The sequence below is a fragment of the Panthera leo genome, chromosome A2, assembly GCF_018350215.1.
Source record: "Panthera leo isolate Ple1 chromosome A2, P.leo_Ple1_pat1.1, whole genome shotgun sequence".
NCBI classification, from domain to species: domain Eukaryota; kingdom Metazoa; phylum Chordata; class Mammalia; order Carnivora; family Felidae; genus Panthera; species Panthera leo.
In genome coordinates, this window is record NC_056680.1 from 154717869 (window position 1) to 154736227 (window position 18359).

Below are 18359 nucleotides of genomic sequence, written 5' to 3' on the forward strand. Positions count from 1 at the left end.
TTATGGTAATAAATCTTGGTGACCTTAGGTTAAGCCATGGTTTCTTAGATATGACACCAGAAGTACAAGTAACAACAACAAAATAGATAAATCAGACTTCAACAATTAAAAAAGACATTTGTGTTTCAAAGGACACCATCAAAAAAGTAAAAAGGCAACTATAGAATAGGACAAAATATTTGCATATTTGCAAATAATAAGGGACTAGTATCTGAGATATATAAATAACTCTTATACCTCTATAGTAAAAAGACCTAATAAAAAACTGGACCTCAGGCTTTGAATAGTTATTTTTTCAAAGAAGGTATACCGATGGCCCACAAACACATGGAGGTGGCCAACATCCTTAGTCGTTAAGGAAATGCAAGTCACAACCACAATGAGATAGCACTTCATACCTACTAGGTGGCTATAATAAAAAAGACAATACTACATGTTGGTGAAGATGTGAAGAAATTGGAATTCTCATTCATTACTGGTAGGAATATAACCTGGTGCAGCCACTTTGGAAAACAGCTTGGCAGTGCCTCAAAATATTAAGCATATACTTATAAAATTCAGCAGTTTCACTCATAGGTATACAGCCAAGAGAAATCCAAAATTCATGTCTACACAAAAGCTTGTGCATGAATATTCATGGAAACATGGTTCCTAATAGTCAAGAAATGGAAACAACTCAAATGTCCATCATCATATGAATGGATAAACAAAATGTGGCATTATACATACATACACACACAGACACACACACAGACACACACACACACACACACACATATACACTCATACAGTGGAATATTATTGAGCTGTAAAAAGGAAAGAAGTAGTGATACATGTTATAACATAGATGGAACTTGGAAACGTGCTAAGGAGAGAAGCCTGTCACAATACTAATTATATGATTTCACTTATATGAAAGGCCCCAAATAGTCAAATCTATAGAGGTAGAAATTAGGTTAGAGGTTTCTAGGGGCTGGAGGATAGAGCTAATGGGTAGTGACTGCTATGGAGACAGGGTTTCTTTTGGGGTCAAGAAAACTGTTCTAAAATTAGTGGTGATAATTGTTTAACTCTGTGAATATATGCAAAACCACTGAATTATATACCTAAAGTCATATTAAAGCAATTACAGATATAATGGTTGGAAAGAAGAAATAAACCTGCCATTATGTTCTTTCCTTTTTTATTTTGAGTATAATTGATGCACAATGTTACATTAGTTTCAGGTGTACAACTTAGTGATTTGACAGGCTTATACATCATACTATTAAGACTGTCATTATTTTAAGAAGATATGATTATGTACGTAGAAAATCCCAATAATCTAAAAAATATTAGGAAATAAGTTAACTTAGAAAGGTAGATAGTTGTATATAAGGTTAATACACAAAAGCTAATGTGTTTCTATATGGTAGTATGAAACCATTAGTAAACATGAGCTTTTAAAAGATTGTTTTTCACAGTCTCTAGTATTCTGTAAAATTTTGAGAAAGCCATAGATAATGTAAGCTTTATGGTGCAAGTTAGTTTTGGATTTTCAGTTTTGGTTGCATAAGAGATATCCCAATGCTCAGGTCCTGCCCAAGGCCAATAAATTAGAATCTCTGAGATAGGACCTAAGCATTATGTCTTTTAAGTCTCCCCTGGCAGTTCCAATGTGCAGCAAAGGTTAAAGAGCATTAAAAGCACTGAAGTTTTCCTGATGTGTAATCAATTTAATTAACAGTATCATGTTGAGATGAACTTATATTGAATATAGGGTAAAAGATGACTATAGAACAAGAAACAGACTCAACTCTAGAGGTGGGTGGGGGATGGGTGACCTAGGTGATGGGGATTGAGGAGGGCACTTGTGATGAGCCCTGGGTGTCATATGTAAGTGTTGAGTCACCATATCCTACCCCTGAAACTAATATTACCCTGTCTGTTACCTCACTGGAATTTAAATTAAAACTTTAAGAAAAAGAGAGGTGTCAACAGTTCAGGCTTTCTTTCCTTTAATGAGGTTTTGTAATTCAGCACCCTGGGTATTTCTACGGAACTAGAAAAAGAGTTGGAGGAACGGCTGGTGTTTGATTTGATGAGCCCCAAAGCCCCTAGCTTTGTACCAGCTGGCTTTGGGTCTTCCCAGGGTTCCTGTGGGAGCACTTGCCAGCCACATCATTACTTCTGAGATTCATGTTCTAGATGTCCTTGGAGAGCTCTCACACCCTTTGCCTTTCCTTTGCGTTTTCGTCCTCAGCATCATGTGGGTACACTCAGACGCAGGACCCACCTTCTGTCACACTTTATTATTACACCTCGCCATAAACACATCCCCCTGCCACTCCGTCACCCCGATTATGGCATTCTCACTACCATAGAATGTTAGTCATGATGTCTCTAGGAATGGAGACGCCACCTCCCACAACACCTTCCAATCCATTTACTGCTTTCCTGGCATTCCCAAGGATTCTTAATTTTTTTAATGTTTATTCATTTTTGAGAGAGACAGACAGAGCATGAGCAGGGGAGAGGCAGAGAGAGGGAGACACAGAATCCGAAGCAGGTTCCAGGCTCTGAGCTGTCAGCACAGAGCCTGACATGGGGCTCGAACTCACAAACTGTGAGATTATGACCTGGGCCTAAGTTCGGAGGCTTAACCAACTCAGCCACCCAGGTGCATCCACCACCCCCCCCCCCCCCCCCCCTCACCGCCAGGAGTCTCAGAACATGCTCAGGTTTGGGGTCATCTTTGCCAAGTGAATCTCCGTTCTTCCTCTAAGATGTTATCCCATGGGGTGCCTGGTGGCTCAGTCCACTGAGAACCCGACTCTTGATTTCAGTTCATGTCATGATCTCACAGTTTGTGAGATTGAGCCCTGTGTGGGGCTCAGTACTGACACTGAGGAGCCTGCTTGGGATTCTGTCTCCTCTCTCTCTGCCCCTCCCCCATGTGCTCTCTTTCTCTCAAAATAAACTTAAAAAAATGTTATCTCAGTACTCCCAAATTCGTTTTATTTTTTACCATAGCACTTATCTGACAATAAAATTTTAAATTTCTTTAACTGCCTGTATCCTTTTTTTTTTTATTTAAAAAAAAAATTTTTTTTTTAACGTTTATTTATTTTTGAGACAGAGAGAGACAGAGCATGAACAGGGGAGGGTCAGAGAGAGAGGGAGACACAGAATCTGAAACAGGCTCCAGGCTCTGAGCTGTCAGCACAGAGCCCGACGCGGGGCTCAAACTCACGGACCGTGAGATCATGACCTGAGCCGAAGCCGGACGCTTAACCGACTGAGCCACCCAGGTGCCCCAACTGCCTGTATCCTTAAGATAGAATGTATACTCCATGAGGACAGGGATCTTTTCGTTTGTTTTCCTCCTGTCCCTCAGTGTTAAGATTAGTGTTCAGCGAATAGCTATGGGCACAAAAATGGAACCATAACATCTATTCTATGTTATAAACTGAACTTTATACTTAAAGTTTTCTTGCCATTACATATTCTTCTACAAAACCATTTTCCTGTTTTATTTTTACGTTTTTTTTTTAATCTGAGTATAGTTGACACACATTGGTACATTAGTTACAGGTGTGTGACATACTGTTTCAACTTCTCCACATGTTATGCTGTGCTCACCAGAAGTAGAGTGACCATCTGTCACCATACAATGGTACTGCAATATCATTGAAATACCCTATGCTATGCCTCCTCCCCCATGACTTATTCATTCCATAACTAGAAGCTTGTATCTCCTACTCCCCTTCACCCATTTTGACCATCCCCCACCCCCTTTCCTCCAGCAAACTTCAGTTTGTTCTCTGTATTTATACGTCTGTTATACGTCTGATTCTGCTCTTTCTACAATACCATTTTAAATGACCGGATATATTATTGTTTATGATTGCAATGCTTTTTATTTTTTTTATAAGCAACAGTCAATGGCTGGACATTTTTTAAAATGAAATTTATTGTCAAATTGGTTTCCATACAACACCCAGTGCTCATCCCAAAAGGTGCCCTCCTCAATGCCCATCACCCACTTTCCCCTCTCCCCCACCCCCCATCAACCCTCAGTTTGTTCTCAGTATTTAAGAGTCTCTTATGGTTTGCCTCCTTCCCTCTCTGTAACTTTTTTCCCCCTTTCCCCTCCCCCCTGGTCCTCTGCTGAGTTTCTCAGAATCCACATATGAGTGAAAACATATGGTACCTGTCCTTCTCTGCCTGACTTATTTCACTTAGCATAACACTTTCCAGTTCTATCCACGTTGCTACAAATGGCCAGATTTCATTCTTTCTCATTGCCAAGTAGTATTCCATTGTATATATAAACCACATCTTCTTTATCCATTCGTTGGTTGATGGACATTTAGGCTCTTTCCGTAATTTGGCTATTGTTGAAAGTGCTGCCATAAACACTGGGGTACAAGTGCCCCTATGCATCAGCACTCCTCTCTCCCTTGGGTAAATTCCTAGCAGTGCTATTGCTGGGTCATAGGGTAGATCTATTTTTAATTTTTTGAGGAATCTCCACAGTGTTTTCCAGAGCGGCTGCACCAGTTTGCATTCCCACCAACAGTGCAAGAGGGTTTCCATTTCTCCACAGCCTCTTGGCTGGACATTTTTATTACCACCACCAATCACCCTGATTTTTGCTCTTTATAGTGCTACAGCAAACATCTTTGAAAAACTAAAAGCAGAAGCCTAAAAGCAGTGAATAAGCATAATTATAAGGTTTCTCATATGCATTGTCAAATTTTCATAGAAGATGAATATTTACATGTACTTCCATCAGAGGTGGGGGTTCTAATTTTAAACAGGGTAGTCAGATAAGACTTTGCTGAGAAAATAACATTTAGCAAAAATTTTAGGAAGTAAGCCATGCATGCATCTGGGAAAAGTACAAAAATTTTGAGGCAAGTAAGTGTCTCACATGCTCAAAGAAGAGCTAGAAGGCTGGTGTGGCTGGAGGAGAGGTGGGAGATTAGATCAAAGGGGCTATGGGATTTTTAGGGTCCTTATAGACCACTGTGCAGACTTTGTCCTTTATTCTGAGATGGGGAGCCTTTGGAGGGTTTTTAGCAGAGGCAAGTGGTAAAACTTGGCTTACATTTTAAAAGATCACTTTGGAGGCTCCTGGGTGGCTCAGTCGGTTGAGCGTCTGGCTTTGGCTCAGATCATGATCTGAGTTCGAGCCCTGAGTCAGGCTCTGTGCTGACAGCTCAGAGCCTGGAGCCTGTTTCGGATTCTGTGTCTCCCTGTTTCTCTGCTCCTCCCCTGCTGGTGCTCTGTCTCTCTCTCTCTCTCTCTCTCTCAAAAATAAATAAATAAGCACTAAAAAACATTTAAAAGATCTCTTTGGTCATTGTATTGAGAATAGGTTGAGTTTAATAAGGCAAAGGTAGCAGAAGGGAGATGAGTTAAGAGGATATTGCAATAATCTAGGCTTACCAGGGTGGTAGCAGTGGAGGCAGGGAAAAGTAATAAGATCGTGGAAATGTTTTGAAGTGGAACTGGCAAGATTTTCCTGTAGATTGAAAATGAGACAACAGAGAGGAATCAAAAGTGACTCCAGAATTTTTGGCCTGAGTAAATTGCAGGCTCATCAGATTGTCATCAGTTTATATGGGGAAGACTGTGGGTGGAGCAGGTCCATCTTCAATAAGACTTGGAGTTCAGTTGGACATATTAAGTTTGAGATATAGATTAGATATCAAAATGTAGCTGTTGAGTAGACAGCTGAGTATATGAGACTGACAGTCAAGGGCAAAGCCCAAGCTGGAGATACACATTTGGGCACTGTTAGATTATGTATGGTATAGATCACTAAGGAAGTAGGTGAGTATAGATAGAAGAAGTCCAAGGCTAAACTTGGGGAGCTGTGATGTTAGGAGGTTGGAGAGATGTGGTGGAATCAGCACAGCAGACTGGTTCCTCCTTCAAAGCTATTTAACAAAATATGTAATTTGAAATGATATTGCCAATCACCTGTTGATATTCTAGTGCTGTCATTCTAGTTATACCTATCTTGGGATTAAATCTATCACTTTCTGGAATATAGAAATAGAATATTATGAAGTGGTCCCCAGAGAAGCCTTAATTTTAGATAGGAATCCTGAAGACTCTCTATCTACAGACCTCAAAGAATTTTTCACTGGGAGCTAAAATCAGAGATCATGGGAGAAGCCATAAAACTTCTTATGTTATCTAAATAGGAGCTTTTTGCCTTATGTGAGGAAAAAAGCAAGAGTAAGTATGTAGGAAACATCTGTGTATTTAGAAATGTAGTTATGGGAAAACATAAAGGAAATGGCACAGGCTTTGGAGTCAGTTGTATCAAGGTTTGTATCCTTGGTCTGCTGTTTATTAACTATATGGTCTTGGGAAAGTTACTAGCTGTGTTTTTTTCAGAAACCTCAAGTAAGTGGAGGAATATAAATTTGAAGAGTTACATGCAAAGAATGCATATCAAAATGTCTAACACAGTGCCTAATGTATAGTAGATGTTCAAACTATAATGGCTTATGTGCCTTTATTATTTTTATTAAGTTCATGCAAATGAACAAAGCAGATTTTGTTATGACACTCCAGGCTCCAGTGTGTTTCCAGGTTCCAGATGAGGCCATGGCCCTGATGATCTCTATAATGAGAAGTAGAGATCTAAGAAAGAAATGAGAATTGGGTGACCCTCAATGGCCCCTGTTTAAAACTATATTTTTATTTTGGAGTAAACTTGCCTCTGTCCAAGGCAGAATGCAATATAAAACCCTTTTGGGGACGTAGGGATTGAGATCAGTGAAATAACATTAGTGAAGTCCAGCTGGCACTTCCCTCAAGGGGAGAACACAGTACAACCTCGGATGTAGGAGTCAGGAGTGCAGGGAATAGTAGAGGGAAAGGGATCTGTGAAATGCAGCTTGGCACTCAGAGAAGTCTTGATGGTTCATAGTCTTGATAGTTCAGCCCCCAAACCCATGCTGCTGGTCACTGTGCTTGGATAACTCACTCTAATAATTGGGGCTGAAAAAATTGTTAGAAAAAACTTATACTGAGGAGTTGATTGAATAGTGATCAATATGATTTGTTTTTGTGTAAGTCATAGGCAATGGGCGAAGAGGAAATATCTTGCCTGGAATATGGTTGCTCTTGCCTTCAACACTTGAAGACTTGACTTCAGCTTGAGGAATTTTTTTTGTTAAAGGTTTATTTGTAAACCTTTTAATTTTTTTTTTTTACCGTTTATTTTTCAGAGAGAGAGAGAGAGAGAGAGAGAGAGAGAGAGAGAATGTGAGCAGGGGAGGGGGGGAGGGGCAGAGACAGAGGGAGACACAGAATCCGAAGCAGGCTCCAGGCTCTGAGCTGTCAGCACAGAGCCCCACGCGGGGCTCGAACTCACGAGCTGTGAGACGGTGACCTGAGCTGAAGTTGGACACTTAACCGACTGAGCCACCCAGGTGCCCCAAGGAATTTTTTTTAATGGCTCTAACTTTGTTAAGTCTGGGTCTTGACCAGGTTGCCAACTTAAAATACAGAGAGCACTGGGCTTTATTTTTTTTTTTTTAACATTTTCTTCTGATATTTCTTTTACTCATATTTGCATTTCACAGAGTCAAGTGGCAGAAGATATATTTAGAAATATTTTGGGAGTATATGGGTAGGGTGGGTAGGAGGTCTCAAGGAGGTTTGGATGCCATTCTGATGGGTTTAGAGTTTATTTCAGGACAATTGGGAACAATCGAAGGTTTTTACCTCCCAATATAGAAACCAGTTCTTTTATTCTATTTTTTAAATGTTTATTTATTTATCAGAGAGAGATTAGGGGTGGGGAGAAGGGCTGAGAGAGAGAGAGGGAGAGAGAAAATCCCAAGCAGGCTCCTCACTGTCAACACAGAGCCCAATGTGGGGGTTAATCTCATGAACCAGGAGATCATGACCTGAGCTATAATCAAGAGTTAGATGCTTAACCAGCTGAGCACCCCAGAAAGAAGTTCTTCTAGAGACTGTTTTAAAGGTTGTATTGGTTTTCTATGGCTCCTATAACAAATTATCAGAAACACCTTAAACAACACAAATTTCTTATGTTACAATACTGTAGGTCAGAAGTTTGACCAGTTTTAATGGGCTAAAATCAAAGTGTTGTCAAGGTTGTGCTTCTTGTTAGAGAGAATCCATTTCCTTGCCTATTTTGGTTGTTGTTAGAATTCAGTTCCTTGCAATTGTAGTACTAAAGTTCCCATTTCTTTGCTGGCTGGAAGCTGAGGTTCGCTCTCAGTTTCTAGAGACTGCTTACATTTCTTGCCTTGTAGCCCCCTTCTTCCATTTTCAAAACCTGCAATGGCAGCTCAGGTCTTTCTCATGCTTTGAATCTCTGCTGCCTTTCTGTTGTCACATCTCTTTGCCCAAATATTCTCTCTTCTTCTTCTATTTTTAACAGCCCATATGATTGCACTGGCCCCACCCACATAATCCAGGATAATCTCCCCATCCTCAAGTCCATAAGCATAATCACAGCTGCAAAACTGACTTTTTCATGGAAAAAAACCCATATTTATGGGTTCTGGGGATTAGGGTGTGGACATCTTTGGGGAGCCATTATTCTGCCTAACACCAAGGTCTTTAATGTATAGATTGTGTTTTAAATTTAGGGAATAGGAAATATTATCCAAGGGTAGTGTGTGGTTGTTTCCTCAGTCTACATCTGTTGGAAGATTACCTATCCTTGTCCTGTATTCCCCAGTCTCTTGGATATCCAGAATTCCCTGATCATTTCCAGATTTGGGGCCCCGGAGTTCTCAGTTTTCAAGTTCTTTACCATGTCTTCAACCAGAGGACTGGTACCTGCTTTCTTGACCTTATTAATCCCATGGTCTGTGTGCAGCTAAGCCCAATTTCTGCTCTTCCTTCACCTCCTCTCAGCCATATCTGCTTCTGGAATCTTCCACTGCCCTGAGATTATACTCTTCTTGGATCTAGATGACTTCTTCACCCTGTTCTGGAGCTGCCAGGCTTCCTGTTGGACTTGATTTATGGCAGTGACCCTGTCCTGAGGTTCTCTTTGTTAGCCTCTTATGCATCTGCTAACTCTTTCCCTGTAGCATGCTGCAGTCAGTGTAGCAGTGAGAGGGAGCATGGCCATTCTTAGGAGAGATTATTCCAGTACCCAGGATTTTAGCCACAAGTGAAAGCTTCAAGCTCTTTGAATGATAAGAGAAGTAGCAGAAAAATAGAAGCCAAAATCTGTTGTGATGCCATAGACTCCCCTATAATTTTGAGGCTGAGAGCATGGGATTGAGAAACGATATTTGGAGGTTCTGTTCTAGGCTCTGATGTCTGTCAGCTTTGGATAATGTTAAGTACTCTCTTTTAGTCTCATTTTTCTCATTTGTAAAGTGAGGATAAAAGATAATAACCTCAGAGGATTGTTGTGAGCATTAAACGAGATAATGGGTGTAACCCTACTACTGTGTGATGAGTGCTCACGTCATGTTTTGTCCTTGGTTCTTCACATCATTATGGGATATGGGCAGAGACACAACCAAGAAAACATAGGCTACTGGTGTGATGCATTTCTGTTTGGAGATTTTTATTTTGCGTTTGGAGAAAATAGTGGCCTGTATAGTCAATGACTAGAGCCAGTGGGATACGGAGAGAGTAGAAGGGTGTCATTTATCTTTAGTGATGTTCTCGATCCAGGAGGTATATTTGTGAACATTGGTGTAGATTCCGACATCCCCTCCCATGAAGTGTCCGACCTCGATTCCCTGGAGCTTGTTTTTGCAGATGACAGTAGCGACGGCCACCTCCTACCAGAGATCATGCAGAGGGAGAGAGACAAGAGAGATATGATCGGATCTTCTCACAGGAGCCCTCTAGTCCCCCAGTTGGATGAGCCCTGCCTAGAGGTAGGCTCATGGGTTATGAAAACAGCACCGAATTGGGAGATAGGAAGCTGGAGTCATTTATCTAGCTTTGTTGTAACTAGCCTTGTTTCATCTTGAGAAAGTCAGAGAAAAACCTCTCTAGAACTCACATGTAAAATGAGTCAAACCCCATTTATTTGGACTGGTGAAGCGAGTTTCCCTTGTGAAAAGTTTGAATTCTTTTTTAAAGCAATGCCTGTTTTTTCTTGCAGCTATGAGAGTAATAAATCTAGCAAAGTGTTATTAACTAGAGGGATTGCATGCCACACTTTAATGGATAAAGGCATCTGTAAGGAGGGCCTGGTTCAGCCTTATCAAATTCTCAAAAGATTGCGAGAGGATGAGGGCTTTCTAATTTTCTAATCGCTGTCACGATTAAACTAGACACATACAAGCAAATGAATGTTGAATATAGAGAAAAGATTACCCCAAAAATTCGGCTGAACACTTTCACAAATTTCACACATAAGGAGTTCCTGTGGCTTTTTCCTTGTTCAGTTTTCTGGCACTCTTTATCAGACATCACAGGAGCCTCCAGGTTCTGCCTTAAATCAGGATGCCTGCCTGAGGGAAGACAGGATAAAAAAGGTTGACTGCTCGCAACTGTTATTTAGACTCTCCAGTCACCGCCCTGTGTTTCAACTGGTGTTTTGTGTGTATGTCTGAAGAAAAAAGGGCTGAGAAAAGGCAAGGATCTTGTGCATGGTTATGAGAGTTAATCTAGAGGATTGAAAAATAGCCTGCATGTCTCTTTTAAGAAGTGGTTTTCTTTCCATCGTATCTAGTTTTGGAGGAATATGGGGTGACCTGACTCAAGTCCTCAGAGGTGTCCCCTACGTGCAAAATGAGCCTGGATGCAAGGGAGGAAAACAGCGTCTCTGATGTGAACCATGTGTCTGGCACTCAGTAATAGTGTGGCCTGTGTGCAGAGTCCAATGGCCTGGTGGCCTCGGCTTCTGGAGCCTGGAGGAGGTAGCTCTGTGTCATCGTGTCATCACTGGGTTGGGAGGAGCTTTGGACTTCCGGATGAGTCTCTTTTTGCTAGCACCCTCATGGTGTCCATCCATTCTCCTCTCCTCTCTTCTCAGCTCTGTGGACATGGGTGACTGATGACCCTGATTTGCTGTGGAAGGTACACTCACCATTGTTATCTTGGCTCCAGTCCAAACCTGAGAGCAGACAGACAGTGCCTGGCCGGACATTGCTGGTGGCGAGGGCAAGTGGCTGGACTTTGTTGTTGAGGTTGGCAGGCTTAGCCAGCTTAATGAGCATGAGGTCATCCTGGGGGGCGCTATGGCTGTAGTTCCAGTAGCGGATAATCTGAATGGGGTTAATTGTCTGCTCTGTGCCATCTCTGACTCTGATCCTGAAATTTCCCAGCATCACTTTCAGGTTTCTGGAGGGAGAAGGGGGTGGGAGTAATCACCGTCACCATCACCACCACCACCACCACCACCATCACCATCATCATCAAAGATATTAAATGTTATAATGTGTCAGGTACTATGCCAATTGCTCAGTCTGGATTCTGGATTACCTCATTTACTACTTACAACAAAACTATGAAGTGGATTCTGTCTTTAATCCATTTAACAGATGATGGAACCACATAGCAGTAATTCCCCCATGGTCACACAGTAGGTGGTGGAGCCTTAACCACTGTGTTTTCATGTGGCATCCTTCATGTAGTAGAGAGGAAAATCACGCATGGCATAGAAATAATATTTTCCCTCCACTCCAGCTCCAGCTTCTCCAACTGAGCATTTCCATTCTGGTGGAGGTAAGACAATGGCATGACCTGAGTGGTGGAGATCTGTTGGTTTCATTAGAACCACTCACAACCCTGCTTCATCCTGCTCTCTGCCTTTGGAAGGTGTTACATATGGATTAAGCCAATGGGTTCTCCTGTCCTCTGCTCTCTGATTGGGTTTTGGTTGATAGCAAGCACCAGGAAGTAGTTAGAGGAGAAGGGTGAGGTTCGAGTATTTATCCTCCAAGCTCCCTTCCTGCAGGGCTGCCCCAGCTTCTATCAGGCAGTCCCTGTACACAGGGCTTCCTCTCTTCCTTTCTCTCTCCTCCCACCCTCCCCTGCTCCCCTCCCCTTTGAACCAACCTCTCCTCTTGCCCCTTTAGGTCTAGGGGGAGTAACTGTACCCTTCTAATACTAATCCTGGGGGCACTGAACTCTTCTTTGTGCTTCCCCTATAACTTGTCCGTACCTTTGTCGTTAGTCATTTTTAAAAATTTTCCTCAATCTGTCCAATTTGAGTGTACCCTCAGTTACTTGCTGGTCCCTTAATTGATAAAACACATTCATCTCATCAGTAAAAAACTTGAAACAAACTGATGGGAGACTGAGGAGGCACGGTGTATGGAACAGGTTTCCTTCCCAGCAGCAGTAGTGACATTTGGAGCCGGGTAATTGTTGAGGGGGTGCACATTGTAGAATGTTTAGTAGCATCCTTGCCATGGGCCCTATTCTCTAGATAGATGCCAGTAGCACAGCACCCCTCAGTCCACTGTGACAGCCGAAAATATCTTCACTTTGCCAAATGTACCCTGGAAGGAAAAGTTGCCTCCCTTTGAGAACCACTCATGTAGAATGAATCAGGCTGTTTCAGGGGGTGGGAGTGAGGGTTCCCAACACTCACGGTAAGTAGCAGTGAGCTGGGGCCAGCACCCAGTTGTTTTTGATGAGGACACCCACACAGGGGTTGAAGTGCGACTTGAGGTATACCAAGTAGGGAGCATGGTCGTCTTTCTGCACAGATGCGTGAGTAGAGAAAACTGTCCCTGAGAAAATAATTAGTATTCTTAACATATAAAACATTCTTAATATAGAAGACATATCTTAGGACAAATAAGACAGTTAACAGTTTCCTAGTTGAAAGGATCATGGATAGTTTTCTTTCTTTCTTTTTTTCTTTCTTTCTTTCTTTCTTTCTTTCTTTCTTTCTTTCTTTCTTTCTTTCTTTCTTATTATTTTAATGTCTATTTCATTTTTGAGAGAGAGAGAGCCAGAGTATGAGCAGGGAGGGGGAGAGAGGGAGACAGAATCTGAAGCAGGCTCCAGGCTCTGAACTGTTAGCCCAGAGCCCAAGATGGGGTTCAAACTCATGAACTGTGAGATCATGACCTGAGCCAAAGTCAGATGCTTAGCTGACTGAGCCACCCAGGTGCCCCTAGTATATGGATAATTTTAAAGAAATAATTGATTGGCCAGGAAATATGAAAATGTTTGACCCTCTTTTTCTAATAAAATGTAAATTAAAATGATATACCATTTTGTCTGATACTTATAATATTAATTTTTGGTTTAATGTTGATAATATTGAATCTAAGAAAGTACAATGAAGAGACTCTTTTACTACATGTAGCAACGTGAATTGATTCTGTCTTTTTGAAAAGCAATTTAGAAATAGGCATCAAAAGTGTAAATAGTTCATCACTTGTGACCTAATAGTCCAACCCTAAGAATCTATCCTAAAATAACCAGATATAGACAAAGATTATGAATGTGTGCTCATTTTAACACTATTTGTAATAGGTAAACACTGGAAATATAAGTGTCCAATATAGTAATGTAGGGCATTTGAAATAAAAAAGTACATCAATATATGGAAATATTAAGATTGTATTTATAAAGAATATTAAACAGCAAAGGAAATATTAATAACCTTTCTTTAAGTTAAAAATGGTAATGAAATGTATATTAATCTAGTAATCCAATTGTCTAAAAACAAGCAAAGAGGGGCGCCTGGGTGGCGCAGTCGGTTAAGCGTCCGACTTCAGCCAGGTCACGATCTCGCGGTCCGTGAGTTCGAGCCCCGCGTCGGGCTCTGGGCTGATGGCTCGGAGCCTGGAGCCTGTTTCCGATTCTGTGTCTCCCTCTCTCTCTGCCCCTCCCCCGTTCATGCTCTGTCTCTCTCTGTCCCAAAAATAAATAAAAAATGTTGGAAAAAAAAAAATTTAAAAACAAGCAAAGAAACAAAAAGATAAACCATTTGAATGACAAATAAATAAATGAAGCCTGAGAGTAAGTTGGAGTGTTAGCATGTGTTGACTGTGAGGTGAGATTATGAAGTGTTTATTTTTGTCCTACTTTTTAATATTTCTAAGTTTTTAATATTAACATGTAATATTTAAAAAATGAATTATTAGAGAAAAACACTTAAGAAAGGGAGGAAGGCTGCTTGTAGTATCAGAAATAAAGTACTGTTTTTACCTCGGCTGCCCTTGGTTCTTCCATTTATCCTTCCCAAGTCTTGGCCTCCACCTCCCCACACCCTTTTATGATCACATAGTTAGAAATCCCAAGGGAAAAAGGACAGGAGGTATTGAGGCATTGAGCTCTTGTTCTAAGTGCTTTACATGGATTTATTTAACACTTTCACAACATCTCTATGATGTAGTTAGTAATATCCCCATTTTGATTGAAGAAACTAAAGCATGGGTAGATTGACTTGTCTGTGCTCACACGGCTAATAGTGATGCAACATAGACGGTCTGGAGGTGGTAGGAGATGCCTCACCAGCAAATTCTGCCATCAGAAGGACTTGGGGAAGTCAGGGAGTGCAGGGCGTAGGGCCCTTGCATTTGATCTTTTGTTTCTACCTTCTTCACTCCCTGCTTTCTGAGTCTCTAAGCTTCTGGAATAGGGGGGATATCAGACTTCGGAATGTGTTCTTTGTCCCTGTGACCACACTGGGACTTGCCCAGTGGGTGATGAAGCCCACATTTTGGAATCACCAGTGGGGAATGCTGTCGAGCACTCTCCAAGGCAAGTGAGCACCATCACCCGTCCCATAGCTTAGCACTGGAAGGGTGAGCTCAGCCTCATGGGAGCCTATGGGTGTGGTCTGGGACAGGAGATACCTACTTCTGTCCATGACCGCTTTTCTTGGACTCTTCTTTTGTACCCTCTACACACCCCAATCTGCCTTCCTCCAGCCTGCATTAACCTGTGCCTTATAGGACAGAGTAGAAGCTCATGGATACATACCAGCAAGGACACCCAAATAAAAGATAAATTTCATAGCAGTCCAGATCTTTCCCCGTGAGATGCAGAAGATCAGCAGAGTATGGAACTCTCAGGAATACCTGGTAGAATCAATGGCTATGGTTAGGCGTGGGAACCCAAAATAGGATGGGAAAGCAGATCTGGACATAAATGGGGAGAGGGAAGAAGGCTCCAGGTAGACAGATGAAGGTCCTTCTGCTCCAGGGAGGCTGGGGGATGGGAGACTGTGCCTCTCTTGGGTCTTTCAAAGAAGGAAAAAGAAGCCTTGTTCCTTAGACTTCCAGATCCAGGTTCCTCTCCCTGCTATGCCTCAAAGCCCGTCTGCCCAAGTCAGCTGTCTATGGGAAAGGGACTCTGGCTCAGGACTCATCTTCCTCAGGGAGTTTCTGAGGCCAGGGCTGTGGGGGACAAGATGCTCTACCTTAGCTCAGGTAGACAGTGTCCCCAGGTTTGCTCTGAAAACCCTAATAGTTACTTATACTTTCCCTTAGCCCCTCCCATCTTTATTACACTGGCTTCACCTTTCCCTGTGACCACTGTTTCATCACTCAGTCATCATCACCACCAGGTCTGGTGGTCCTGATCACCAGCTTTGAGCCAAGGAAATGTGGAAATGAAAAGCACTCATAGAACAGTTATTTTGACAGTTGGAGAATGGTTTACATTCTGGATTATATTAAATTTAGGATCTTCTGTGTTTTGGTGACAGTTCACAAGGCAGGACCTGTTGGTGCTTTTTACCTAATGAAAAGATTTCTCCGGCAATGATAAATGGCTAGGGTCATCCTCGGCTAATTTGGAGACACTCTAACAAGAACAGTTTCACTATTAGCTAACATTCATTGAACACTTACTGAATCCGAGGCACTGAGCTACATTCTTTACTTCTTTATGGACATTGTCCATGGGGATTTTGTATCAGGTCAGTCTGAGATTTGTAAAATTACTATACTTTGTGCCACTCTAATCCTTCAGGGTTTCTTAAACCCATAATCTCATTCCAGTGGCACAACAACCTGCAAAGAGGAGACAGGGCTGGGGTGGTTTTTTTCTTGATCTGTAGGTGGCCAAACTGAAACAGAATTTAAGTCATTTTCTCAAAGTCACACATGATTGGAAAGATAGAAGTAGAATCCTGATCTCCTTATTGGGTACACACAGCTTTTCAACTATATCCTCCAGGCTTTGGCTAATCAACTAGCATTCCTAGACCTCGAAAGGTCCATTCCATCACACAAGTTCCCTGAGAATAGGGCTTCGTTATGAAATATGCTTGAGGTTCAAAGACAGGATGGAGCTATGGAAGGTTTTCTGTTGGTGAGGGTAGGAGTAGTTAGCACAGGTGAAAAGTTGAGAAAGAGATATTCTTTACTCTGAAGTTGTTTGTCCTAGATTTTTTGCAAAGTTTACGGACCAGGAAGGGAGTTTGGGTCCTTTCCAAAAACAACAGATTTTCTGGAGGAGGCTGTTACTGGGGACAGCTACCGGTCTATGAGTCTCAAATTAGTATCTCCAGCCCAGACCACCTGTCCCACAGATACAACTGCCTCCTGGAAACCTTTTTTTTTTTTGTTTTTTGGTTTTTTTTTTGCATCTGCTTTAGCTCCCTGAGATCTTGAGGTTTAGCATGTCAAAATTTAACCCTTCATGCCTCCAGCCTTTTAAATGCATTCTTTGCCTGTTTTTCTTATTTTAGGAGATAACTCTGCCTTCCATTTGTTTGATTTCTCTCTCTTTCTGACCACTCAACCTCAAACCATCCTACTTCCAGATGTCTCTTAAATCCATCCTTATCTTTCCATCCTCACCGCTGTCATCCTGATCTAGGCCATAATCTTGTTGTGCTTGAACTCCTGTATATGCCCATCTAGTGTTGCTCAACTTGGCCTTCTCTTTTGTACTCAGAATTGTTTTTTCCCCTTGAAATGCAGATGAGATCATGCCAGTCTCCTTTTAAAAACTCTTCAGTAGTTCCCTGCTGCCAGTAGCGTAATCCCCCAGCATGCTTTAGGGGCCTCCCTTGATCCTCATCCCATTTTGTCCTCTTCAGTCCTCTCTGCTCAGCTTCTCTCTGCCTCCCCTCTCCCACCCCCCTACCCCACACACTTTTCTCCAGGCCTACCAAACCACTTTCAATTGCAGGTTTTCTTGTTTCAATACTAATACCTTTTTAACATTAGCCTTTGAATGCTCTCTGCAGTTTGCTAATCCCATTTATTTTTTCCTTTTTTGCTTTAGGATACTGATATCTGATATGGACATTGTTCTTTAAGCTTCTTTTTGAAAAAATAATTTTAGGATTCTATGGAGGCATGGATGGGTGTGTGTGTGTGTGTGTGTGTGTGTGTGTGTGTGTGTGATATTAAATATTTCCTCATATGTTCATAATTTTTTGTTATGAAGTTCCTTATTGGTATTATCACAGATTCTGTGTACACATGGGGACATATCTGTCCATAGCCTCATTCCACAAACCATCAGGTTTATAGAGACTCTAATTGTAGCGTTGCATTTTGCCATCTGACTGATTTTCTGTTTAGGTAATATTCTTCTTATATTCTGCCACCAAAAATCAATTTGAAAAAGGCAGCTACAGAGAAAGGAGAGAATGAGAGAGAGAGACAGCGAGTGAGAGAGAGAGAGAGAGAGAGAGAGAGCGAGCTACAGCCAGGAGGGCAGTGTAATAACAGATTTAGAGATCTGACAAGAACCACTTGTGTGGGTATTGATTGGGAACTTTTATTCAAATGGTGTCTGTGGTTGTGAGACAAGACCTGTGCAAGTCAAGCAGTTCTGAGGAGGGGTGGTCTGGGCATCACCTGCATAGAGGGGAGGGGGTCAATGTCACACAGAAGGGTGGGACTCAGCTCTGCTTCATCAGAGTGGCCCGGAAAGGAAAGGGGTCAATGGGACATGTAGAAGGAGGGATGCTAGTCACACATTGTGGGGAAGGGACCAGTGGAAAGAACTGAGAGGCCAGGGGAGAAACTTGGGATGAATTTGAACTCCACAGAAGGTCTGCTTGACGCCTGCTTTGGAATTCTTTTCCCTAGATGAGGTTGATAAAGCTCAGATCCCTGCTCATCTTCCCATAGGGCCGGCCCCGTCAGACTGAGGTTTCCGTGCCTACTGACAGAGGTGGGCGGCTGCGACTGATGAACCCGCTTTCACACTGAGGGTCCAGAGTGGAAGGAGATGCCCCTAGATGATAGACTTCTGTAGAATCCGTATCCTCGGATCTCCTGCCTGCACCTTCTTCACCTGCTGTTCAGAATCCCCAAGCAGGGCATAAGTTCTGTCCCTGTCTTGTGCCTGTTAGTTTCCATCCATATCCTCAGCGCATGATTCAGACATCAGCATGAATCGTATCCTGTTAACCTTGCTGATGGTGACTGGTGAGTGACCGAAGGGATCTCTTTGTCATGGTTATTAGGATG

General features: G+C 42.1%; 2 protein-coding genes across 5 annotated transcripts in view; one reads left to right on the plus strand and one right to left on the minus strand.

Annotated features, from left to right (window-relative positions):
• Nucleotides 1-9539: 9539 nt before the first annotated feature.
• Nucleotides 9540-18359, minus strand: part of PRSS37 (serine protease 37) — a 29974-nt gene continuing 21154 nt past the window's right edge. The window contains exons 1-6 of one of the 2 annotated variants that reach the window (XM_042926867.1): nucleotides 15344-15413; nucleotides 14905-15002; nucleotides 12554-12695; nucleotides 11045-11298; nucleotides 10330-10466; nucleotides 9540-9785 (exon numbers count right to left, since the gene is read on the minus strand). In XM_042926867.1, coding sequence (XP_042782801.1) covers nucleotides 9645-9785; nucleotides 10330-10466; nucleotides 11045-11298; nucleotides 12554-12695; nucleotides 14905-14938 — 708 coding nt within the window. In that variant the 5' untranslated portion in view covers nucleotides 14939-15002; nucleotides 15344-15413 and the 3' untranslated portion in view covers nucleotides 9540-9644. Of the gene's footprint in view, nucleotides 9786-10329; nucleotides 10467-11044; nucleotides 11299-12553; nucleotides 12696-14904; nucleotides 15003-15343; nucleotides 15414-18359 lie in introns of those variants that run through there. The other variant, XM_042926875.1, reaches the window with a different exon arrangement.
• The window catches only part of LOC122212831 (olfactory receptor 9A4-like), an 85532-nt gene continuing 84979 nt past the window's right edge, over nucleotides 17807-18359 (plus strand). For 2 of the 3 annotated variants that reach the window (XR_006199340.1, XM_042926823.1), the window contains exon 1: nucleotides 17807-18317. Coding sequence is in view for 2 of the 3 variants with exons in the window: in XM_042926823.1 (XP_042782757.1) it covers nucleotides 18281-18317 (37 nt within the window). In the remaining variant the exon portion in view is untranslated. The remainder of the gene's footprint in view (nucleotides 18318-18359) is intronic. The other variant, XM_042926812.1, reaches the window with a different exon arrangement.